This window comes from Stomoxys calcitrans, chromosome 1, assembly GCF_963082655.1.
Source record: "Stomoxys calcitrans chromosome 1, idStoCalc2.1, whole genome shotgun sequence".
Lineage (NCBI taxonomy): Eukaryota > Metazoa > Arthropoda > Insecta > Diptera > Muscidae > Stomoxys > Stomoxys calcitrans.
The window spans coordinates 216,662,694-216,681,144 of record NC_081552.1 but is presented as its reverse complement, the minus strand read 5'-3'; the positions used below and the strand labels follow the sequence as shown (position 1 = coordinate 216,681,144).

The 18,451-nt window shown below is 39.6% G+C and overlaps 1 protein-coding gene and 1 long non-coding RNA gene across 3 annotated transcripts in view; one reads left to right on the top strand and one right to left on the bottom strand.

Moving 5' to 3' along the window:
• The window catches only part of LOC131994171 (uncharacterized), a 113,151-nt gene extending 111,958 nt beyond the window's left edge, over positions 1–1,193 (top strand). Inside the window, exon 3 of the long non-coding RNA XR_009396506.1 lies at positions 1,174–1,193. This is a non-coding gene — a long non-coding RNA (uncharacterized LOC131994171). The remainder of the gene's footprint in view (positions 1–1,173) is intronic.
• The window catches only part of LOC106086176 (dynein axonemal heavy chain 3), a 430,123-nt gene that overhangs the window by 105,558 nt on the left and 306,114 nt on the right, over positions 1–18,451 (bottom strand). For both annotated transcript variants that reach the window (XM_059360617.1, XM_059360618.1), the window contains 3 exons: positions 17,763–17,973; positions 17,495–17,629; positions 4,850–5,022 (listed from right to left, as the gene is read on the bottom strand). In XM_059360617.1, the coding sequence (XP_059216600.1) occupies positions 4,850–5,022; positions 17,495–17,629; positions 17,763–17,973 (519 nt within the window). The remainder of the gene's footprint in view (positions 1–4,849; positions 5,023–17,494; positions 17,630–17,762; positions 17,974–18,451) is intronic.

The window sequence follows — 18,451 nt, the reverse complement described above, 5'->3', positions numbered from 1 at the left end:
GCAACCCAATTGTTCCCATATAAACCGGTCTTCCGATTTTACTTCTTGAGTCCTTATAGGGCGAAATTATATACGATAACGAAGGGTGAAAAACTTTTACAATAATCTACATTCAAACCTAATATACTCTGAATTGGTCCACAACAGAATATTGCACCAAAAGCATAGCAATTCTTAGCCATTATCCATTTTATGGCTATAGAGAGATACCCTGCAAAGAACTTGACAAATGCGATCCATGGTGGAGTGTATGCGAGGGTTGCCTTTATTTTTCAGGATTGGACACCTCTTGTGTTACAATCTGCATATTGACAGCTCTATCGCAAAGCTTGACATTTTTGAGGTTATACGTACTCAGAACGGTTTTGACATACGAGCGCTATTTGTGTTGTTTACAGTAACTTAAAACATTAATTTCGCCCAAAAAATGGAATTAAATCGTGAACATTTTCGTCCGATTAGTTTTTACATTTTTGACGTGGATTAACTCAACAACAGTGCATCGATAAACTTAATTAAATTTTTGGCGATGAAGTTCCATCGAGGACCAGTGTTTAACATTGATATGATAAATTCAACCGTGAAGGTCGTCCAAAATGCTGATACTGCAAAATTATCATGTGACCTATCGTGAGATTGAGGCAACCTTAGGCTTTAGTGGTACCAATGGTGGAGGGTATAAAAGATTCAAAAGTGCCAGCTACCGAAATGCCGGGTGATTCAAAATTGCACCTCTAGTTGGAATACCCTTTATGATCTAGCGAAATGTGGTATGTGAAGTACGTTAGTGCTCGCCATCACCCATACAAAATACCTCCTATGCCGAGACTAAGGGATCAAAAGTTCAATGGTAATCTGTGACAATCATTGTCAGAGCGAGCTTGCTTTCAACTCAGCCATCGAGGGCCTTGGTAACCGACTTGCTCTTTCGAAACTTCACCGGACATGTTCGCACATCCGTTTAACTGAAAACACATGTACGGACAGAGATGGCTGGATCGCCTTAGAACGACATGACATGAATGCCTTATTTCGTTGTATGAAAAATGGAGTGACAAATCTTGAAATTCCCACTCTCCCATCCAAAAAAGAGGTGGCCATAAGAATAAGAAAATTTGCTATAGTTAAATATGGAACCAATTATTAATGTTTCTTCTTTCTTTCTCGTTTCAGATAATATAACACATTGAAGGTAAGCTTCTTTTTCCACGTAATGCTTACAAAACATTGCATGAAGAAGAAAACGAATTTTTTAAAATTTTTATTAATAACTTTAACCACAAAAACGAAATTGAACTTTATGTTGAACGTAACTGGGTGTCATTGAACGAAAGTGTTAAAAGTTTTAGATATATTTTCTCAGATTTAACACCTTTCCAAAAGAAAACATGGAAAATTCAATGCAGACAAATATGCGAATAAATCCCAGTAGTAAACATGAAATAAGACCAAACAACATTTCATAGTCACGTAGCACATCAAGGGCAAAGATGTAAAGAGACTGTGTTAATCATCCAGGCATTACAGGTGTCTATCTTATTTTTGCAGTAAATATTTTAATGCTTCATATTTCCAAAGTGCTTGCTAATCATTTTAGGGATATTTCTTCTTGGTGGTGTCATTATTTGGTGACCGCCAAGAAGGTGCCAGGAAACACTTTTAACTTCTATTTTTCACCATTCGCATGTTGTTTTTTTTTTCTCCTCCTCGAAGTAAGTATACGATTTATTGGAAAGCGAAACTAATGGCTATTCTCCCTTCAATTTTCGAAAAAATAAAAAGAAATTTGCATATTTCCTTCATCGCGGTAGTCTTGTCACTGGCGCATAGACATCATCATATCCAGCATCAGCAACAGCATCATCTGTTGTTGCCAAAATGTAAATTTTCAATTTCCATCATCTTCATCTGCATCAGGGTGCTGACGTTCATAGTGGCGGATGGGTATGGATGCTGGAGCTCATCTATTGTAAACGCTGAATTGATATCAATTTCATTTGAAATTCATTTCAACGCCAGCATAACAACTGTAGAATAGCTATGGACTTGGAAATAGTATGCGCCCTAATAGATGGTACAGTGTTTTTCTCCAAGGAGTAAGGGTAAACAAAGTATACACTAGAAAAATTGATATAAAGAGTGATTTGTTAAGAGCTTGATAACTTTTTTTTTTTAAAAAAACGCATAAAATTTGCAAAATCTCATCGGTTCTTTATTTGAAACGTTAGATTGGTCCATGACATTTACTTTTTGAAGATAATTTCATTTAAACGTTGACCGCGGCTGCGTCTTAGGTGGTCCATTCGGAAAGTCCAATTTTGGGCAACTTTTTCGAGCATTTCGGCCGGAATAGCCCGAATTTCTTCGGAAATGTTGTCTTCCAAAGCTGGAATAGTTGCTGGCTTATTTCTGTAGACTTTAGACTTGACGTAGCCCCACAAAAAATAGTCTAAAGGCGTCAAATCGCATGATCTTGGTGGCCAACTTACCGGTCCATTTCTTGAGATGAATTGTTCTCCGAAGTTTTCCCTCAAAATGGCCATAGAATCGCGAGCTGTGTGGCATGTAGCGCCATCTTGTTGAAACCACATGTCAACCAAGTTCAGTTCTTCCATTTTTGGCAACAAAAAGTTTGTTAGCATCGAACGATAGCGATCGCCATTCACCGTAACGTTGCGTCCAACAGCATCTTTGAAAAAATACGGTCCAATGATTCCACCAGCGTACAAACCACACCAAACAGTGCATTTTTCGGGATGCATGGGCAGTTCTTGAACGGCTTCTGGTTGCTCTTCACTCCAAATGCGGCAATTTTGCTTATTTACGTAGCCATTCAACCAGAAATGAGCCTCATCGCTGAACAAAATTTGTCGATAAAAAAGCGGATTTTCTGCCAACTTTTCTAGGGCCCATTCACTGAAAATTCGACGTTGTGGCAGATCGTTCGGCTTCAGTTCTTGCACGATCTGTATTTTATACGGTTTTACACCAAGATCTTTGCGTAAAATCTTCCATGTGGTCGAATAACACAAACCCAATTGCTGCGAACGGCGACGAATCGACATTTCACGGTCTTCAGCAACACTCTCAGAAACAGACGCAATATTCTCTTCTGTACGCACTGTACGCATTCGTGTGGTTGGTTTAATGTCCAATAAAGTAAACTGAGTGCGAAACTTGGTCACAATCGCATTAATTGTTTGCTCACTTGGTCGATTATGTAGACCATAAATCGGACGTAAAGCGCGAAACACATTTCGAACTGATTTTGGTAATAAAATTCAATGATTTGCAAGCGTTGCTCGTTAGTAAGTCTATTCATGATGAAATCCCACGTGATCTGTCAAATACTAATGCATGAAAATCCTAACCTCAAAAAAATCACCCTTTACAACTAGACATAGATGTTGATATAGTTAAGGTTATTGTGGCAGTGCCTTACAGACTGGTACACATTTTTAGTCCATTGTTATACCTCAATAGCAAGAAATCAAAAATAAATAGCGGCAATGATTCTTACTACTACTACTGAATTTCCCATTAATATTCCATTGAGGAAGTGAAAAAAGTCTATATTTTTAAGAAAAATTATAATTATGAATTTGGTGTTGTACGAAAAGCCAATTAACAATATCTATTTTACCCTCCACTATTCTCCAATTTCATCATTCCGTTTGTAACACTTCGAAATATTGATCTGAGACACAACCAAGTATATATATTCTTGGACGTCTTGAAATTCTAAGTCGATTTAGCCATGACCGTCCGTCTGTCTGTCCGTCCGTCTCCGTTCGAAGGAGTGATTCTAGGCGCTTGAGATTTTGCACAATTTGTTGTTGTTGTAGCAGTTTGTTGTGTTCTATATTTCGTCTACTTGATTCTGTTGGGTGTACAGATCCAGGAACTCTGCGACTAAGACTAAGGGTACGTCCAGAGTGATCGGGTCTAAGTCGAGTGGGTCGTGTTGACCCTGGTCACAATCGGGACATATATCGTGGACGTCTGCATCAATCCTTGCTCTGTAGGAATTGAGGAGGCTGCATCTACCGAAAGAACCACTCTGGTTTGCCGGGGGAGGTCAATTTCTTTAGGTGCAACTGGAGACAGTTGTTCTCCAAGGACGACATTACCGCATCTGCTACCATGTCTGCATGAAAGTTGTCTAGACCCGCATGATATGCCGCTTGATCAAGAGTTTCTTAACCTTCTAGAGGTCGCAATTCTTGTCCGATTTGAGTGAAATTTTGTACAAAATGCTTTGTTATGTCTTCCACCATTTTGTGCTTGATATGAACCAAATCGGCTCAGCCATATAAAGAGATTTCATATAAAGAGATATCTGGCAAATAACATGACAAATGCGTTCCATAGTGGAGGATATATAAGATTGAGATTTTGCACATAGAGTGTCGCTATGACTTCCAATAGCCGTGTTAAGTATGGTTTAAGTCGATCCATAAACTGATATAGCTCTCATGTAAAGCGTTCATCTGATTTCACTTCTTGAGCCTCTAGAGGGCGCAATTACCATTGCACAACGACTTCTCTTATGACGTTCAACATACTTGCCAAATATAGTCTCAATCGGTTCATTACCTGATATAGCTTCCATATAAACCGTTCGCCCGATTTAACTTATTGAGTCTATAGAGGGCGCAATATAAAGAGATTGCATATAAAGGCGTAGGGTATATAAGATTCGGCACTTGTAACTTGTTTTCCATTCAATTATGTTTGACTTTCTCTTCATTTCTCTCACTGTTGCTAGGATTTTTTTATAACTTAACTTTCTTTATTCAATATATAGTGGCATTGTGAGAGCGAGCCACCATCGTTCATATCTACTTACCATAACCATAATTTCGGGTGGATAATGGGGATTTCGCAGGCATGTCGTTATGTACAAACGAAAATTGCTGTTATATTCAATCATCTGGTCACCGCTTTTGATGAAATAGCCGCCTTTATGCTTAATTACATTCTTCTCTAATATTGGCGTTAGATTTGAATCCAAGCGTTCACCTTTATTGAAAAAAAAAGAACAGAAATGAAGAGAGAGGGAAGCAAAAAAGAAAACTTCAATAATGAATTTAATTTAGGTGGAAAGCGAAATTCTATTGATTTTTCCCTACATTAATATAATCAATTTATTAACTATTAGCCCAAATTATGGGGAAATAATTTTTCTAATAAAATTCTAATTATCAGACAATATGCATAATATTAATAAAAGTTAAGTAGATTTTCATGGAACACAATAGCTGCCATATAAACATATATTGGGTCTTGAATTCGTGAGCTTCTGGAGGGCGCAATTCTTATCTGTTTTGGCTGAAATTTTGTACCTGGCGTTTTGGTTTAACTACCAACAACTGTGCCAATCAGTCCATAACCTGATATTGCTGCCATATAAACTAATCTCCCCATTAAATTTCGTGAGTCTCTGGATAGCGTCATACTTATCCCAATTGGTTGAAATTTTGCACATGTCGCTTTGGTATAACTGTGCCAAGTATGGTCTCAATCCTTACATAATCTGATATAGCTGCCATATAAACCGATCTCCGTATTATATTTCTTGAGCCTCTAGAGGGTATACATCTTATTTGTTTTGGCTGAAATTTTGTACAATGACGTTTAAATGACCTCCAAAAATTGTGCCAAATATGGTCTGAATCGGTCTATAACTTGATATAGCTCCCATATAAACCGATCTACAGATTTAGTTCTTCAGCCCCTATAGGGCGCAATTCTTATCTGATTTGGCTGAAATTTTGCAATTTTGGTCAACTTCGTTTTTGGGGTTACGGGGGAAGGTCCGCCCCTTGCAATATCAAAAAATTATATAGCCTATTCCTCTTTCCTGACCATTCCTTCGAGTCCCAAATTGTTATTATCGTCCAATATGCCTATTTGAAGGGGTTTTGGGGTCGGGGCCGCCCCCTAGGTATTTGGATCCAAATTTTGATATGAAACTTGTATTCTACTCCCGAATACCTTTCATTTGAGTCCCATATTGCCCCGATCGATCCACCTTCATTTTTGGATGGAACTTTTAGAGTGAGGGGAGGGTCCGCCCCCCTTGTGATATCAAAAAATTATATAGCCTGTTGCTCCTTCCGGACCACTCCCCATTATCTGTGAAAATTTGAAAGTAATCGGTTCAGCCGTTTTTGAGTCTAACAAATTTACAAGCCTTCAAACAAATACAAATAAAATTTTATACCCTCCACCGTAGGATGGGGGTATACTAATTTCACCATTCTGTTTGTAACTCCTCGAAATGTTCGCCTAAGACCCCATAAAGTATATACATTCTTGATCGACATGACATTTTAAGTCGATCTAGCCATGTCCGTCCTCTTCTTACTTCTTATTAGTGTAGGTCAGTTGGGATTGTTAATGGGCCAAATCGGCCCATGTTTTGACATTGCTGCCATATAAACCAATCTTGAATCTTGACTTTTTGAGCCTCTAGAGAGCACAATTCTTATCCGATTTAACTTCCAAAAACTGTGCTAAGTATGGTAGAAATTGGTCCATAACCTGATATAGCTGTCATATAAAGCGATCTGAAGTCTTGACTTCTCGAGCCTCTACAGGGCGTAATTCCTTTCCGATTTGTGGCTGAAATTGTGAACAACGGCTTTTCCCATAAGCTCTAACATACTTGTTAAATGCGGTCCGAATCGGTCTATAGCCTGATACGGCTCCCATATAAACCGATCTCCCTGTTTTACTTCTTGAGCCTCTAGAGGGCGCAATTCCTGTCCAAATTGGCTGAAATTCAGCATGACGTGTTTTGTTATGACTTCCAACTACTGTACTAAGCATTGTTTCAAATCGGTCCATAACCTGATATAGCTGTCATATAAATCGATCTTGGATCTTGAGGTCTTGAGCCTCTAGAGGGCGAAATTATTATCCGACTTGGCTGAAATTCTGAGCAACGGTTTTTCCCATGACCTTCAACAACATACGTGTCAAATATGATCCGAATCGGTCTATAGACTGAAACAACATTGGTCTATAGCCTGAAACAGCATAACAGAGATATCGGGAAAAAAACTCGACAAATTTGATCCATGGTGGAGCGTATATAAGATTCGGCCCGGCCCAACTTAGCACACTTTTACTTGTTATATAAATAAAGGGTGATTTTTTTGAGGTTAGGATTTTCATGCATTAGTATTTGACAGATCACGTGGGATTTCAGACATGGTGTCAAAGAGAAAGATGCTCAGTATGCTTTGACATTTCATCATGAATAGACTTACTAACGAGCAACGCTTGCAAATCATTGAATTTTATTACCAAAATCAGTGTTCGGTTCGAAATGTGTTCAAATTTTGGCAAATTTTGTTCAGCGATGAGGCTCATTTCTGGTTGAATGGCTACGTAAATAAGCAAAATTGCCGCATTTGGAGTGAAGAGCAACCAGAAGCCGTTCAAGAACTGCCCATGCATCCCGAAAAATGCACTGTTTGGTGTGGTTTGTACGCTGGTGGAATCATTGGACCGTATTTTTTCAAAGATGCTGTTGGACGCAACGTTACGGTGAATGAACACATTTCGAACCGAACACTGATTTTGGTAATAAAATTCAATGATTTGCAAGCGTTGCTCGTTAGTAAGTCTATTCATGATGAAATGTCAAAGCATACTGAGCATCTTTCTCTTTGACACCATGTCTGAAATCCCACGTGATCTGTCAAATACTAATGCATGAAAATCCTAACCTCAAAAAAATCACCCTTTAGATTGGATTTGTTTTGAGATATTTTGTTCCCCCTCTAAACAAAGGCTGGAAAGAGTTTAACATGTTATTGTTGCTTTGCATTTAGTTTTTGTTTTTGTATCAGTTGATTTTTTCCCGAAAATACTTATTTAAGTAATAATTATATAGCTAGAGCTTTCTTCAATTAATAAATGGGAAATGACATTCCATGATTTTTTTTGTTTCTTTGTCTTGAAATCAATTTCCATTGAAATGATAATTACTCTTTGTTTGCATGCCCTTTAGAAACATTTTTTGATGGCAAAAAATGTATTTGCTTCAACAACAATTCCATGAATAATTATTTCATGACAATTACTCAGCACCTAAACATTTTTCATAGGAATTCATTTTGAATTAAATAAAGCAATTCATTCAACTAGAACGAAAGTTGAGCATAAATCATCGTTGCAACCGTTAATTATGTTCAACTCGAAGGACAAATAATCCATCTCTTGGAATGTATCTTTCAGGCAATGGCCTTTACTAAAAACCGCTCAAAGCTTAACAGAAATTTTGGCAAGTGGTCACCGCATATTTATTTCGAATCATTTACTCTCTTATCATTCTTCAGACATTCGCTACCATCATAACGGTTTAACCCCTGACCCATCCACCATTCACCATTTCGTCCATCGATGAACTCTATCAATCTGTGTCCGCGTCCTTCGTTGCTTTCTCTCAACTCTGTTGTTTTGTGTATTTAAATTTAAATCATTTATGCTTCATTTCATGGCGTCATTAATCTTTGGAAGTTATTTTTAATGGATGAGCACATTTATTAAACCATAAAACGACAAGAATCAACAAAAACTGTTGCCATAGCACTAGCAATAACTACAGCCATATTTATAAAGCTTATATATAATACGAGGGTGGTTGGGGAGGATACTAAGACATTTAACTTTAAATTTAAAAGGAAGTTGCCTTCTGCTTAAACGGTGGGAAAAGTGAATAACTTGCGAATGTTAACATCCGCTTATTTAGACAAGCAACCCAAAGTGGAACTTTAGATGTTCTATAGTTTCCTAGACGTCCTCACAGCGTTTGCAGAAATCGTTTCTTGTAACCTTGGGCTATCAGCAGGTTTTCAAATAAGGCAATAAAGTGTCATGAGTGGCACGATGAACAGTCCTCTATTTAAACCAACGACAGCGATAGACCTATTAGGCATTCACAATCCATAGGTCCCATCTTAGTCGCAGTGATAAAATTTCCCATCTAACTCTGACAGTTGGAGAAGAATTCGCCAAACGTACCCCTCGTATACTAGGAAATGAAAATAGATATACAATAATAATCTCTTAGTTTGCCATAAGAAGAACATACTACACCACAGTAAACTTTATGAGATACTCTTAAAGCACAAATATGTATGTACTTAGCCGCATAAAATAAATGGACATTTATTCGTTGGTCGAATATGACTGGAACTTGTTTCGAGTCCAATAGCAGTAGAATAATCCACCAAGTGCACATGAACCCAAAAATATTGAAAACACTTGAACTTATCGTCATCATTAAAAACGACCAAAAATGATGAGCAAATGAAAATGAAACTAAAAGAACTCTAAACGAATGGCCATAAAATGGACCAATTCGAAAAGAAGTCATAAGAAGTACAATAAATAAATGAATAAGAGGCGAAAAAATAAACAAAAAACGCCATAATCAAGCTTATCATCATGATTGCTATCGCAATAGACATCGCAATAGCCATCGCCATCATTCTCATCGATGGTGATAACATTTCGAGAGTATTAAAAGACTATTCCATCAAAAAGCAATAATTCGAGTAGGAGTATGAAGTGATGTGGGCGTGTGTTGTTGCGAATGCTGCATACTAACATTTGGAATGGAATTAGAGATTGCGAAGTGAAGTGCCAACAATAGCCCATAGCAACAAAAAAAAAAAAGATATTTGAAAATTGGTAATCTTCAATAAATTAAGACAAATGTCAACATTTTATTCATGTAAAATTCCTGCACATTTTTATACCCACCACCAATGGATGGGGGTATAATAATCTAGTCATTCCTTTTGTAATACCTTGAAATATTCGTCTAAGACCCCCTAAAGTATGTATATTCGTGATCGTCTCGACGTTCTCAGTCGATCTAGCCATGTCCGTTTGCCCGTCCGTCCGTCTGTCGAAATTACGATAGCGGTCGTACGCGTAAAGCTAGCCACTTAAAATTTTGTACAGATACTCAATATTGATAACCACCGTAGAGCAGAGGTTAGCATGTCTGCCTAAGATGCTGAACGCCTGGGTTCGAATCCTGGCGAGACCATTAAAAAGTAAAAAATTTTCAGCGTTGGTTTTCCCCTTCTAATGCTGGCAACGTTTGTGAGGTACTACGCCATGTAAAACTCCTCTCCAAAGAGGTGTCGCACTGCGGCACGCCGTTCGAAATCGGCTATAAAAGGGAGGCCCCTTATCATTGAGCTTAAACTTGAATCGGACTGCAGTCATTGGTAAGTGAGAAGTTTGCCCCTGTTCCTTAGTGGAATGTTCATGGGAAAAATTTGCATTTGCATCTCAACTCAATATTGATGTAGGTTAATGGGGATTGAAAATGAGCCTTATCGGTCCAGATTTGGATATAGCTCCCACATTAACCTATCCCCCCATTTGACTTCTTGAGCCCCTGGAAGCCGCAATTTTTGTTCGATTTATTATGACTTCCAACAACTGCGCTAAGTATGGTCTAAATCGGTCTAAGCTGGTCTATAACGTGATATAGCTCCAATATAAATCGATCTCTCGATTTGACTTCTTGAGCCCTTACAAGGCGTAAGTTTTGTCTCCGTGAGTCCCGTCGTATCCAGTGGAAAATGCCTTTTCATCAAAAGCCAGAACATGTCCTGCGTTGTCTCTGCTCTCACTCCCTTGTCGTCTTCTAACTTTTCAGTTTGGACATGGGTAATGATGGATTTCTACCGAACGCTTATGTATTTATTGGGTAAATACCTTTTTATACCGCCACCGAAGGATGGGGGTATATTTATTTTGTCATTCCGTTTGCAACACATCGAAATATCCATTTCCGACCCTATAAGTATATATATTCTTGATCCGCGAAAAAATCTAAGAGGATCTAGCCATGTCCTATCGTCTGTCCGTCCATCCGTCTGTCTGTCTGTTAAAATCACGCTACAGTCTTTAAAAATAAAGATATTGAGCTGAAATTTTGCACAGATTCTTTTTTTTGTCCATAAGCAGGTTAAGTTCGAAGATCGGCTATATCGGACTATATCTTGATATAGCCCCCACATACACTGATCCGCCGATTTAGGGTCTTAGGCCGGTAAAAGCCACATTTATTATCCGATTTTGCTGAAATTTGGGACAGTGAGTTGTGCTAGGCCCTTCGACATTCTTCTTCAATTCGGCACAGATCGGTCCAGATTTGGATATAGCTGGCGTATAGACCGATCTCTCGATTTAAGGTTTTTTGGCCATAAAAGGCGCATTTATTGTCCGATATGGCCGAAAGTTGGAACAGTGAGTTGTGTTAGGCTCTTCGACATTTTTCTGTTCATTTTGACACAGTTACTTATGTTAGGCTTTTCGACATCCGTGTCGTATATAGTTTAGATAGGTTTATTTTTAGATATAGCTACTAAAAAGACCAATTGAAGAATGACTTGTATTTAATAGTATTTGGTCTTAATCGGAACACATTTCCATATAACTGCTATGGGGCATAAGGTTTGGATTTTTCACCGTATTTTGACGAAAGATGGTTTACCTATATACCCGAGGTGATGGGTATCCAAAGTTCGGCCCGGCCCAATCTTAACGCCATTTTACTTGTTTGAATATTCATTACACTTTATTAGAAGATAGGTTTTTATGGCAGCTATATCCAAATATGGTCCGGTCTGAACCACACTTCACAGAATTGGGAAGGGGTCTACCAGAACTCAATGTTCCAAATTTCATCGAAATCGGATGAAAAATTAATAATTTATTGCCTCAAGACGTTAAGTCTGGAGACCGGTCTATATAGCGGCTATATAACACTAAAATTCATTTTTATGAGATCAGAAGGTCTGGTTTATATACAAAGAATAGGAAATCATCAAAATTTGTTTGGAAAATATTTTTATACTCAAGATATCTGCAAAATATTAAATACCCAGTTTTGGGTATAAATGGGTAAATACCCGGGTATTTACCCAATTTACGGGTAAATACCTTTTGGGTATTTATCCATCGCCCATCTGCAGACATGGGTTTTTGTGCTAATCTTTTTCATCTTGGCGGCGTCATAAACGCTATCGACCTGTTCGCAGAAATGCTTCCACAAGGCACGTTTTGCCGCTCTGGTAATCTTTTTGTATTCCTTGAGCCGCTTGTAGTACACATCTCAGTAAACTTCCGCTTTTTTACGACGTGCTCTGTTGTAAATTCTGCAGACCTCTTTCCCCATGTTACGAATCTCCCCGGTCGTCCAGAGTTTTTCTTGAGCTAATTTCCTTTCCCGAAGAGGACAACTATCTTCGAGAGACCCCACTATTGCAGTCGTAATCCTGTTGATATTGTTGTCAATGTCTTCAATGCTTGGACAATCTATTGGTTTTCAACTTACTTATTACGAAAGTTTATCGGTTTCGGCGCTGGTCGTGCTATTCTAAACATACTGTAGCGATGGTCTGAAAAGGAATGTGAATGCTCCATGAAGTACCTCCAATTCCGAACCTCATCGATTGGATTTTCTGAACATATTGCCACTCTTAAACCTCCTCCTTAATCCTATTATCAAAGGTAACGGTGTTATCAATCTGATGCACTGAATTTAATGCTACATCTTATGTCTCTGGACGTTGCGGCTACCCAAATTGCAGCCATTAAATCCCTGGAGAACGTATTTCTGAATTCAAAAACCGCCCTCGATTGTCGCAGATCTCTCAACGAGATAGCTGAAAATTATAAAACTCACCTGTACTGGGTTCGGGGCCACAGAGATATCCCAGGGAATTGTAAATCGGGCGAGCTTGCGAGACTAGGAACTACCTTGCACATTCCAGGGAAACAGGAATCGGTGGATATGCCTCTAGCGATATGTAAGCTAAGTTTCCAGGATCAGGCCCGAAGGATAACGAATGATAGATGGCCACAAAGAGGGGACTGTGTACATTCTAAAAGTATTAGGCCTAATCTAGACTGGAATAGGTCTACCGCTTTGCTGTCATTGGCTAGAACAGACGTCATTGTGTCCGTCATGACAGGTCACTGTCTAATCGGAAAACATGCTGACTGACTGAAGGTTGCCAGCAACGTCTTTTGCAGAAGCTGTGAGGACATTGAAGAAGAAGAGACTATAGAACACCTTCTGCGTGTGTGTCCCGCACTGGAAGTCAGAAGCAGTTCCACTTAAGTTTCTCATTTCTCTGAGAACCTGTCTGATTTATCGGATGTGAACATTCGCAAGTTATTGGGCTTTTTAAAGCGATCTGGATGGTTCAACGGTAAAAACTAGAATGCATCTTCCTTCTTCTGTTCCTGTGGTATCACAATGGGCCAAAACGTCTAAATGAGTCTGATGGCAGACTGCCACTTAAACCTAACCTAACCTACCAATATTAAGTGTTATTAGGTCGCTGTTTGTTAAGCTTATTGGCTCTACCGTCCTTACTGCTTGATGTTCAAATATTATGATCTTTGCCTATACTAGTCTTCCAAATCTTGAATAAATGGGGTTCTTGGGAGTAGGTTATTGTCACATCGTCTACTGCCTGTGCTTTAGGCGGCATTGAGCTCTCTATCACTGCACTGCCTGATGTGTGAGAATTACGATCTTTATCCATTCTGGTCTTCCTAATATCGAGAAGTTCATTGATGGACCCGTCGTAGGGTCCCTCTTCATTAGGCTGTGTTGGATCCCTCGCCCCTGTACTGCCTGATGTTTTAGTATTAGGAACTTGGCTCATAATCTTCTCAATATTAAGAGAGTCGGTGATTGTCTCGTCGTCGGTCCCCTGTCCGTTAGGCGGTATTGAGTGTCCCGCCACTGCTCCGCCTGATGCCTCATGGCTATGAGGATATTTGCCGATCTTAGTCTTCCCAATCTTGAAAAAGACGGCCATGGCCGCTTGTTTTTGCTTGTTTAAGACTTCCATCATGCGTTCCGTCGCGATTTCGCCGCTCACATCCTTGATGAAGACAGTCACCTGTGTGAATTGTAGGATGCCCTTCTTTCTTACAATGTCGAGCTTTGTTCCTCGGGAGTGTAGAACTTCCAATGAGCTTTTTGACATTCCGCTGACGCGAAGCGCAGCGTTAAGATGTCCCCTCTATACTCGCAGCTCATGATTTGTATGAGGGGACCCCCTTCAGAGTTCTGCACATGATCGAAAACCTGTTCGTTTTTCAGAGGCTTCACTTTGGACCGACGATCTGGTAGAATACTACCGGATGCACAGCCCATACCGGTGACTTTCATAAGTCATCTCATTTCTGTTGTGCTTCCTTGACACTCCTGCTTAAGAGGTCGGCGCCTTAACTCTCTCAGCGATCATCTTTTCCTTCCGTGATGGCTGTGGCATTATTTTAGTCTGACCAGTCTGACGACTGGTTGTCCGCTTGAAACATTACTCTCGACTATAGGTGCCAAGGCACCCACACCTACAGGAGGGGAGGACAACAGCTACGGTCTAATGCTACCACCGCAGCTGTTGGGACTTTGAAGTCCATTTTGAGCCTACTCCTGAAAGGCTTTAAAATTTTTCGTAATAGGTACCTATATCCGACTACCTCGCACCAGTGCCAGCTGGAGTTAGGGCATTCGCGATTCGACTTCTTGAGAGGGACGAATGGAGGGCGAATGGTGTACTTGAGGAGGATGAGTCCTCGATCTACGCAGATGGCTCCAAGATCGAGTCAGGGACCGGATTGGGGGTCTACTCTAAAGTACTCAATATCAGTATGTCTTTGAGACTGCCGGACGAGTGTACGGTCTTTCAGGCAGAGGTCTATGCCATTGTAGTGGCCGCAAGGGAAATTTTGGTAAGGGGATTACCGCCCTCGAAACTTTGAATTTATGTGGACGGTATGACGGCGTTTGGAATCCCTGGATAGGCTCCGGGCCCACGATGTGACGCTGAGGGGATTCCAGGAAATGAGAGGGCGGACGAGTACGCCAGTAGGGGTTCGTCTGCGCCGGGCGGACCAGTCATCGGTCTTGCTTACGTGCCATTTGTCGAGCTACTGAACACAGTAAATGGGATGGCCAGGGCGGAGTCGGTGGCGAGGTGGGACTCGGTGGATGCTTATCGGACTGCAAGGGCGCTATGGCCGGTCAGCGACCAGAGGAGGACGAGCGAGTTGCTGGCGTTCGATAAGAGGTCGATGAGTACCTTGACAGAGGTCATAACCAGACACTGTGACATAGGCCGCATTGCGGCGCGCATGGGGATACCGCTCAATGACTTCTGTAGAAGTTGCCTCGATGAGGGTGAGGAGAAGACTATTGAGCACTGTTCGGGTCTGCAGAGACGTAGCCTCTTCTATCTGGGGAGCCTTTTTCTTCTGTGATCTGGGTAAACTTGCTCTGGTATGTCTCCTGACGTTTGATGAGGGAACAGGATGGTTCCGACGGGGGTGCCACAAGCTCCGGCGTAGGTGGACCCGAGCTTGCGTGGGGACGGGCAGTTCTTCATCCATCGCTCGGGTTTTCCACTCCTACTGTCCTTTCTAGTCCGAGGTCTCACACTTTCTTTCTTTTCCCTTTCTCTCTCTAGGGTGCCACAATGGGCCAAACTTGCCTCCGAGTGAACTCACCTTTGGTGGGCAACCTATTCAACCTAACCTACCTATTCCGAGATACGGTTTTTTTTCTTCTTAGATTTTAAATTTGATAAATTCCCTAAAAGAAATAAAATTTAGGTGACATTTCAAAACTTTGAAAAAAGTTCATTACTGTTGGAAATTTTGTTTAATTTTTATTCCACTTGAAATTTTGTCAAAATTCTGTTTCAAAATTGTATTTCTGTAGGAATTTTTTTCAACGTTTTATTTCTGTAGGAAATTTGGTAAAAATTTTATTTCTGTAGGAAATATGGTCAAAATTATATTTCTGCAGAAAATTTCGATAAAATTATCTTTTTATCTCATTATTACCTTTCTATGGAAAATGTCAGTCAAATTTCCTTTTGAAAGACTTTTTATACCCTCCACCATAGGATGATGGTATACTAATTGCGTCCATCTGTTTGTAACTCCTCGAAATGTTCGCCTAAGACCCCATAAAGATATATTCGTGATCGTCATGACATTTTAAGTCGATCTAGCCATGCCCGTCCGTTTGTCCGTCCGTCCATCTGTCTGTCTAAAGCACGCTAACTTTCAAAGGAGTAAAGTTAGCCTCTTCAAATTTTGCAAAAACTTTTTCTTATTAGTGTAGATCGGTTGGGATTGTAAATGGGCCTTATCGGTCCATATTTTGATATAGCTGCCATATAAAGCGATCTTGGATTTTGACTTCTTGAGCCACTAGAGGGCGCAATTTCTATCCGAATTGGCTGAAATTTTGCACGAAGTGTTTCGTAATGACTTCCAAGAACTGATCTAAGTATGGTTAAAATCGGTACATAACCTGATACAGCTGCCATATAAACAGATCTTGGATCTTAACTTCTTGAGCCACTAAAGGGCGCAATTCTTATCCGATTTGGCTGATATTGTGCATGAAGTGTTTTGTTATGACTTCCAACAAATGTGTGTAGTATGGTTCAAATCGGTACATAATCTGATATAGCTGCCATATAAACCGATCAGGGATCTTGACTTTTTAGCCTCTAGAGAGCGCAATTCTTATCCGATTTTGCTGAAATTTTGTTCAACGGCTTCCCCCATAATCTTCAATATTCATTTCCAACATGGTCTTAATCGATCTATAGGCTGATACGGCTCCCATATAAACCTATCTACCGATTATGCTTTTTGAGCCCATACAAGGCGCAATTATTATCCGAATGGACAATAATATTACCCAATTACTTCTACTATTGATATATCTCCAATAGCATAGCAATTCTTATCCATTATTCTTTGTTTGCCTAAAAAGAGATACCGCGCAAAGAACTCGACAAATGCGATCCATGGTGGAGGGTATATAAGATTCGGTCCGGCCGAACTTAGCACGCTCTTTCTTGTTAAGAATTAATTTTTTTTAAGAATTTTTCTAAAAATTTCCCAAATTAAATGCTAAAAATATCCTCATTGCTCCTTAAGACATCCCTGGGTTTTGGTACACGATAAAGTAATGTCAATGTTATGACCATCTTTACTAAATTGTTTCCAAAAAACAGAGAAGAAAATAAGATCTTTCATTAATTTTCCATAGATTGGGAGTGATGAGGGCGGAGAAAGCAACAAAAATGCTCCTTTATTTCTGGTGGACAAGGATGGTAATGCGTATAGCATTTGATGGCCATCAAAAGGCTATAACGATTTGCCAGTACAAAATCGTAATGATTCTAATTTATGATCCAAACGGGCAACTTCACATTGCTCGTCATTCAATTTCGACAGCAGCTTGATGATGAAGCCTGCTGCTATGGCTCATCATCAATTTTCACGAATCCAATAAAAATTGGAAAAGCTCAAAGAAAACAAAAACAACACAAGATGTAAAGACACAAATAAATTTGTCCATTAAAATTTAAAATGAACCGGAGAACAAAAAGCAAAAGGAAGTTGAACTTACCGACATTTTCAATCAATACAGGATTGCCATAAGTAATGGCCAGCTCAAGGACTTGCATGTAATTGCCATCGCTTTGTTTAATCACCTTAAGACCGTTGTTCTTTTCCATATTTTTAATCCATTTGTTGGCTTGTACTACAAATGGAGCCATGGTGAATGCAAAGGCGAGTGAGGAGCAGTTGAAGAGTAAAGAGCGAATTTATTTGATTTAATATTTTGCCCTTTTGCATTTGTAATTGGTATTCTGTGAGTCTGTTGGTCTACTTACCTTGCGGATCTATTAACAGCGAATAACGATTGGAATTCGCCACAATGATTGCATTCTCAACGGAAAAGTTATCCGCCGGTAAGCCGGCTAATGACCAGGCTCTTATTTGCATCGGATTACCCAAAGTGTTGGCTAATGAGAACTTCTCCGAACAAGGTATTTTACGCTGTAGGCAGACATCATTCCATTCCTCAAGGATACGTACGCGATACTGTTTGACGGGTACGAAGGAAAAAGACACAAAGTATTGGTGGATACATTTAAGCTGGATAATAAACTTCTCTTTGTGATGAAAAGTAATTTCGAATAACAGAATATTTCAATTTAATGCGGAAATAATCGGTTTACTTTGAATTATTTCCGTCACTTGTGGCTATTCTATGTTCATATAAACACGAAATTTTAATGCACAAGACATACAAAATGTATGCGAAAATGCAAATAACCCGTAGATTCAGAATAGTTTCGATTATCAATTCCTTTGTGAGAATGTAAATGATAAATTAATAATCGCCCAAGGTGACGAGGAAAGAAGGTGGTGGAATTACTCCAAATAAGTCACAATGCTCTAGGCCGAGCAGTAATATACATAGGTTAATTAAATTGGACTTCTTATACCCACCACCGAAGGAGGGGGCAATATTTATTTTCTCATTCCATTTTAAAACCATCGAAATATTCATTTCCAA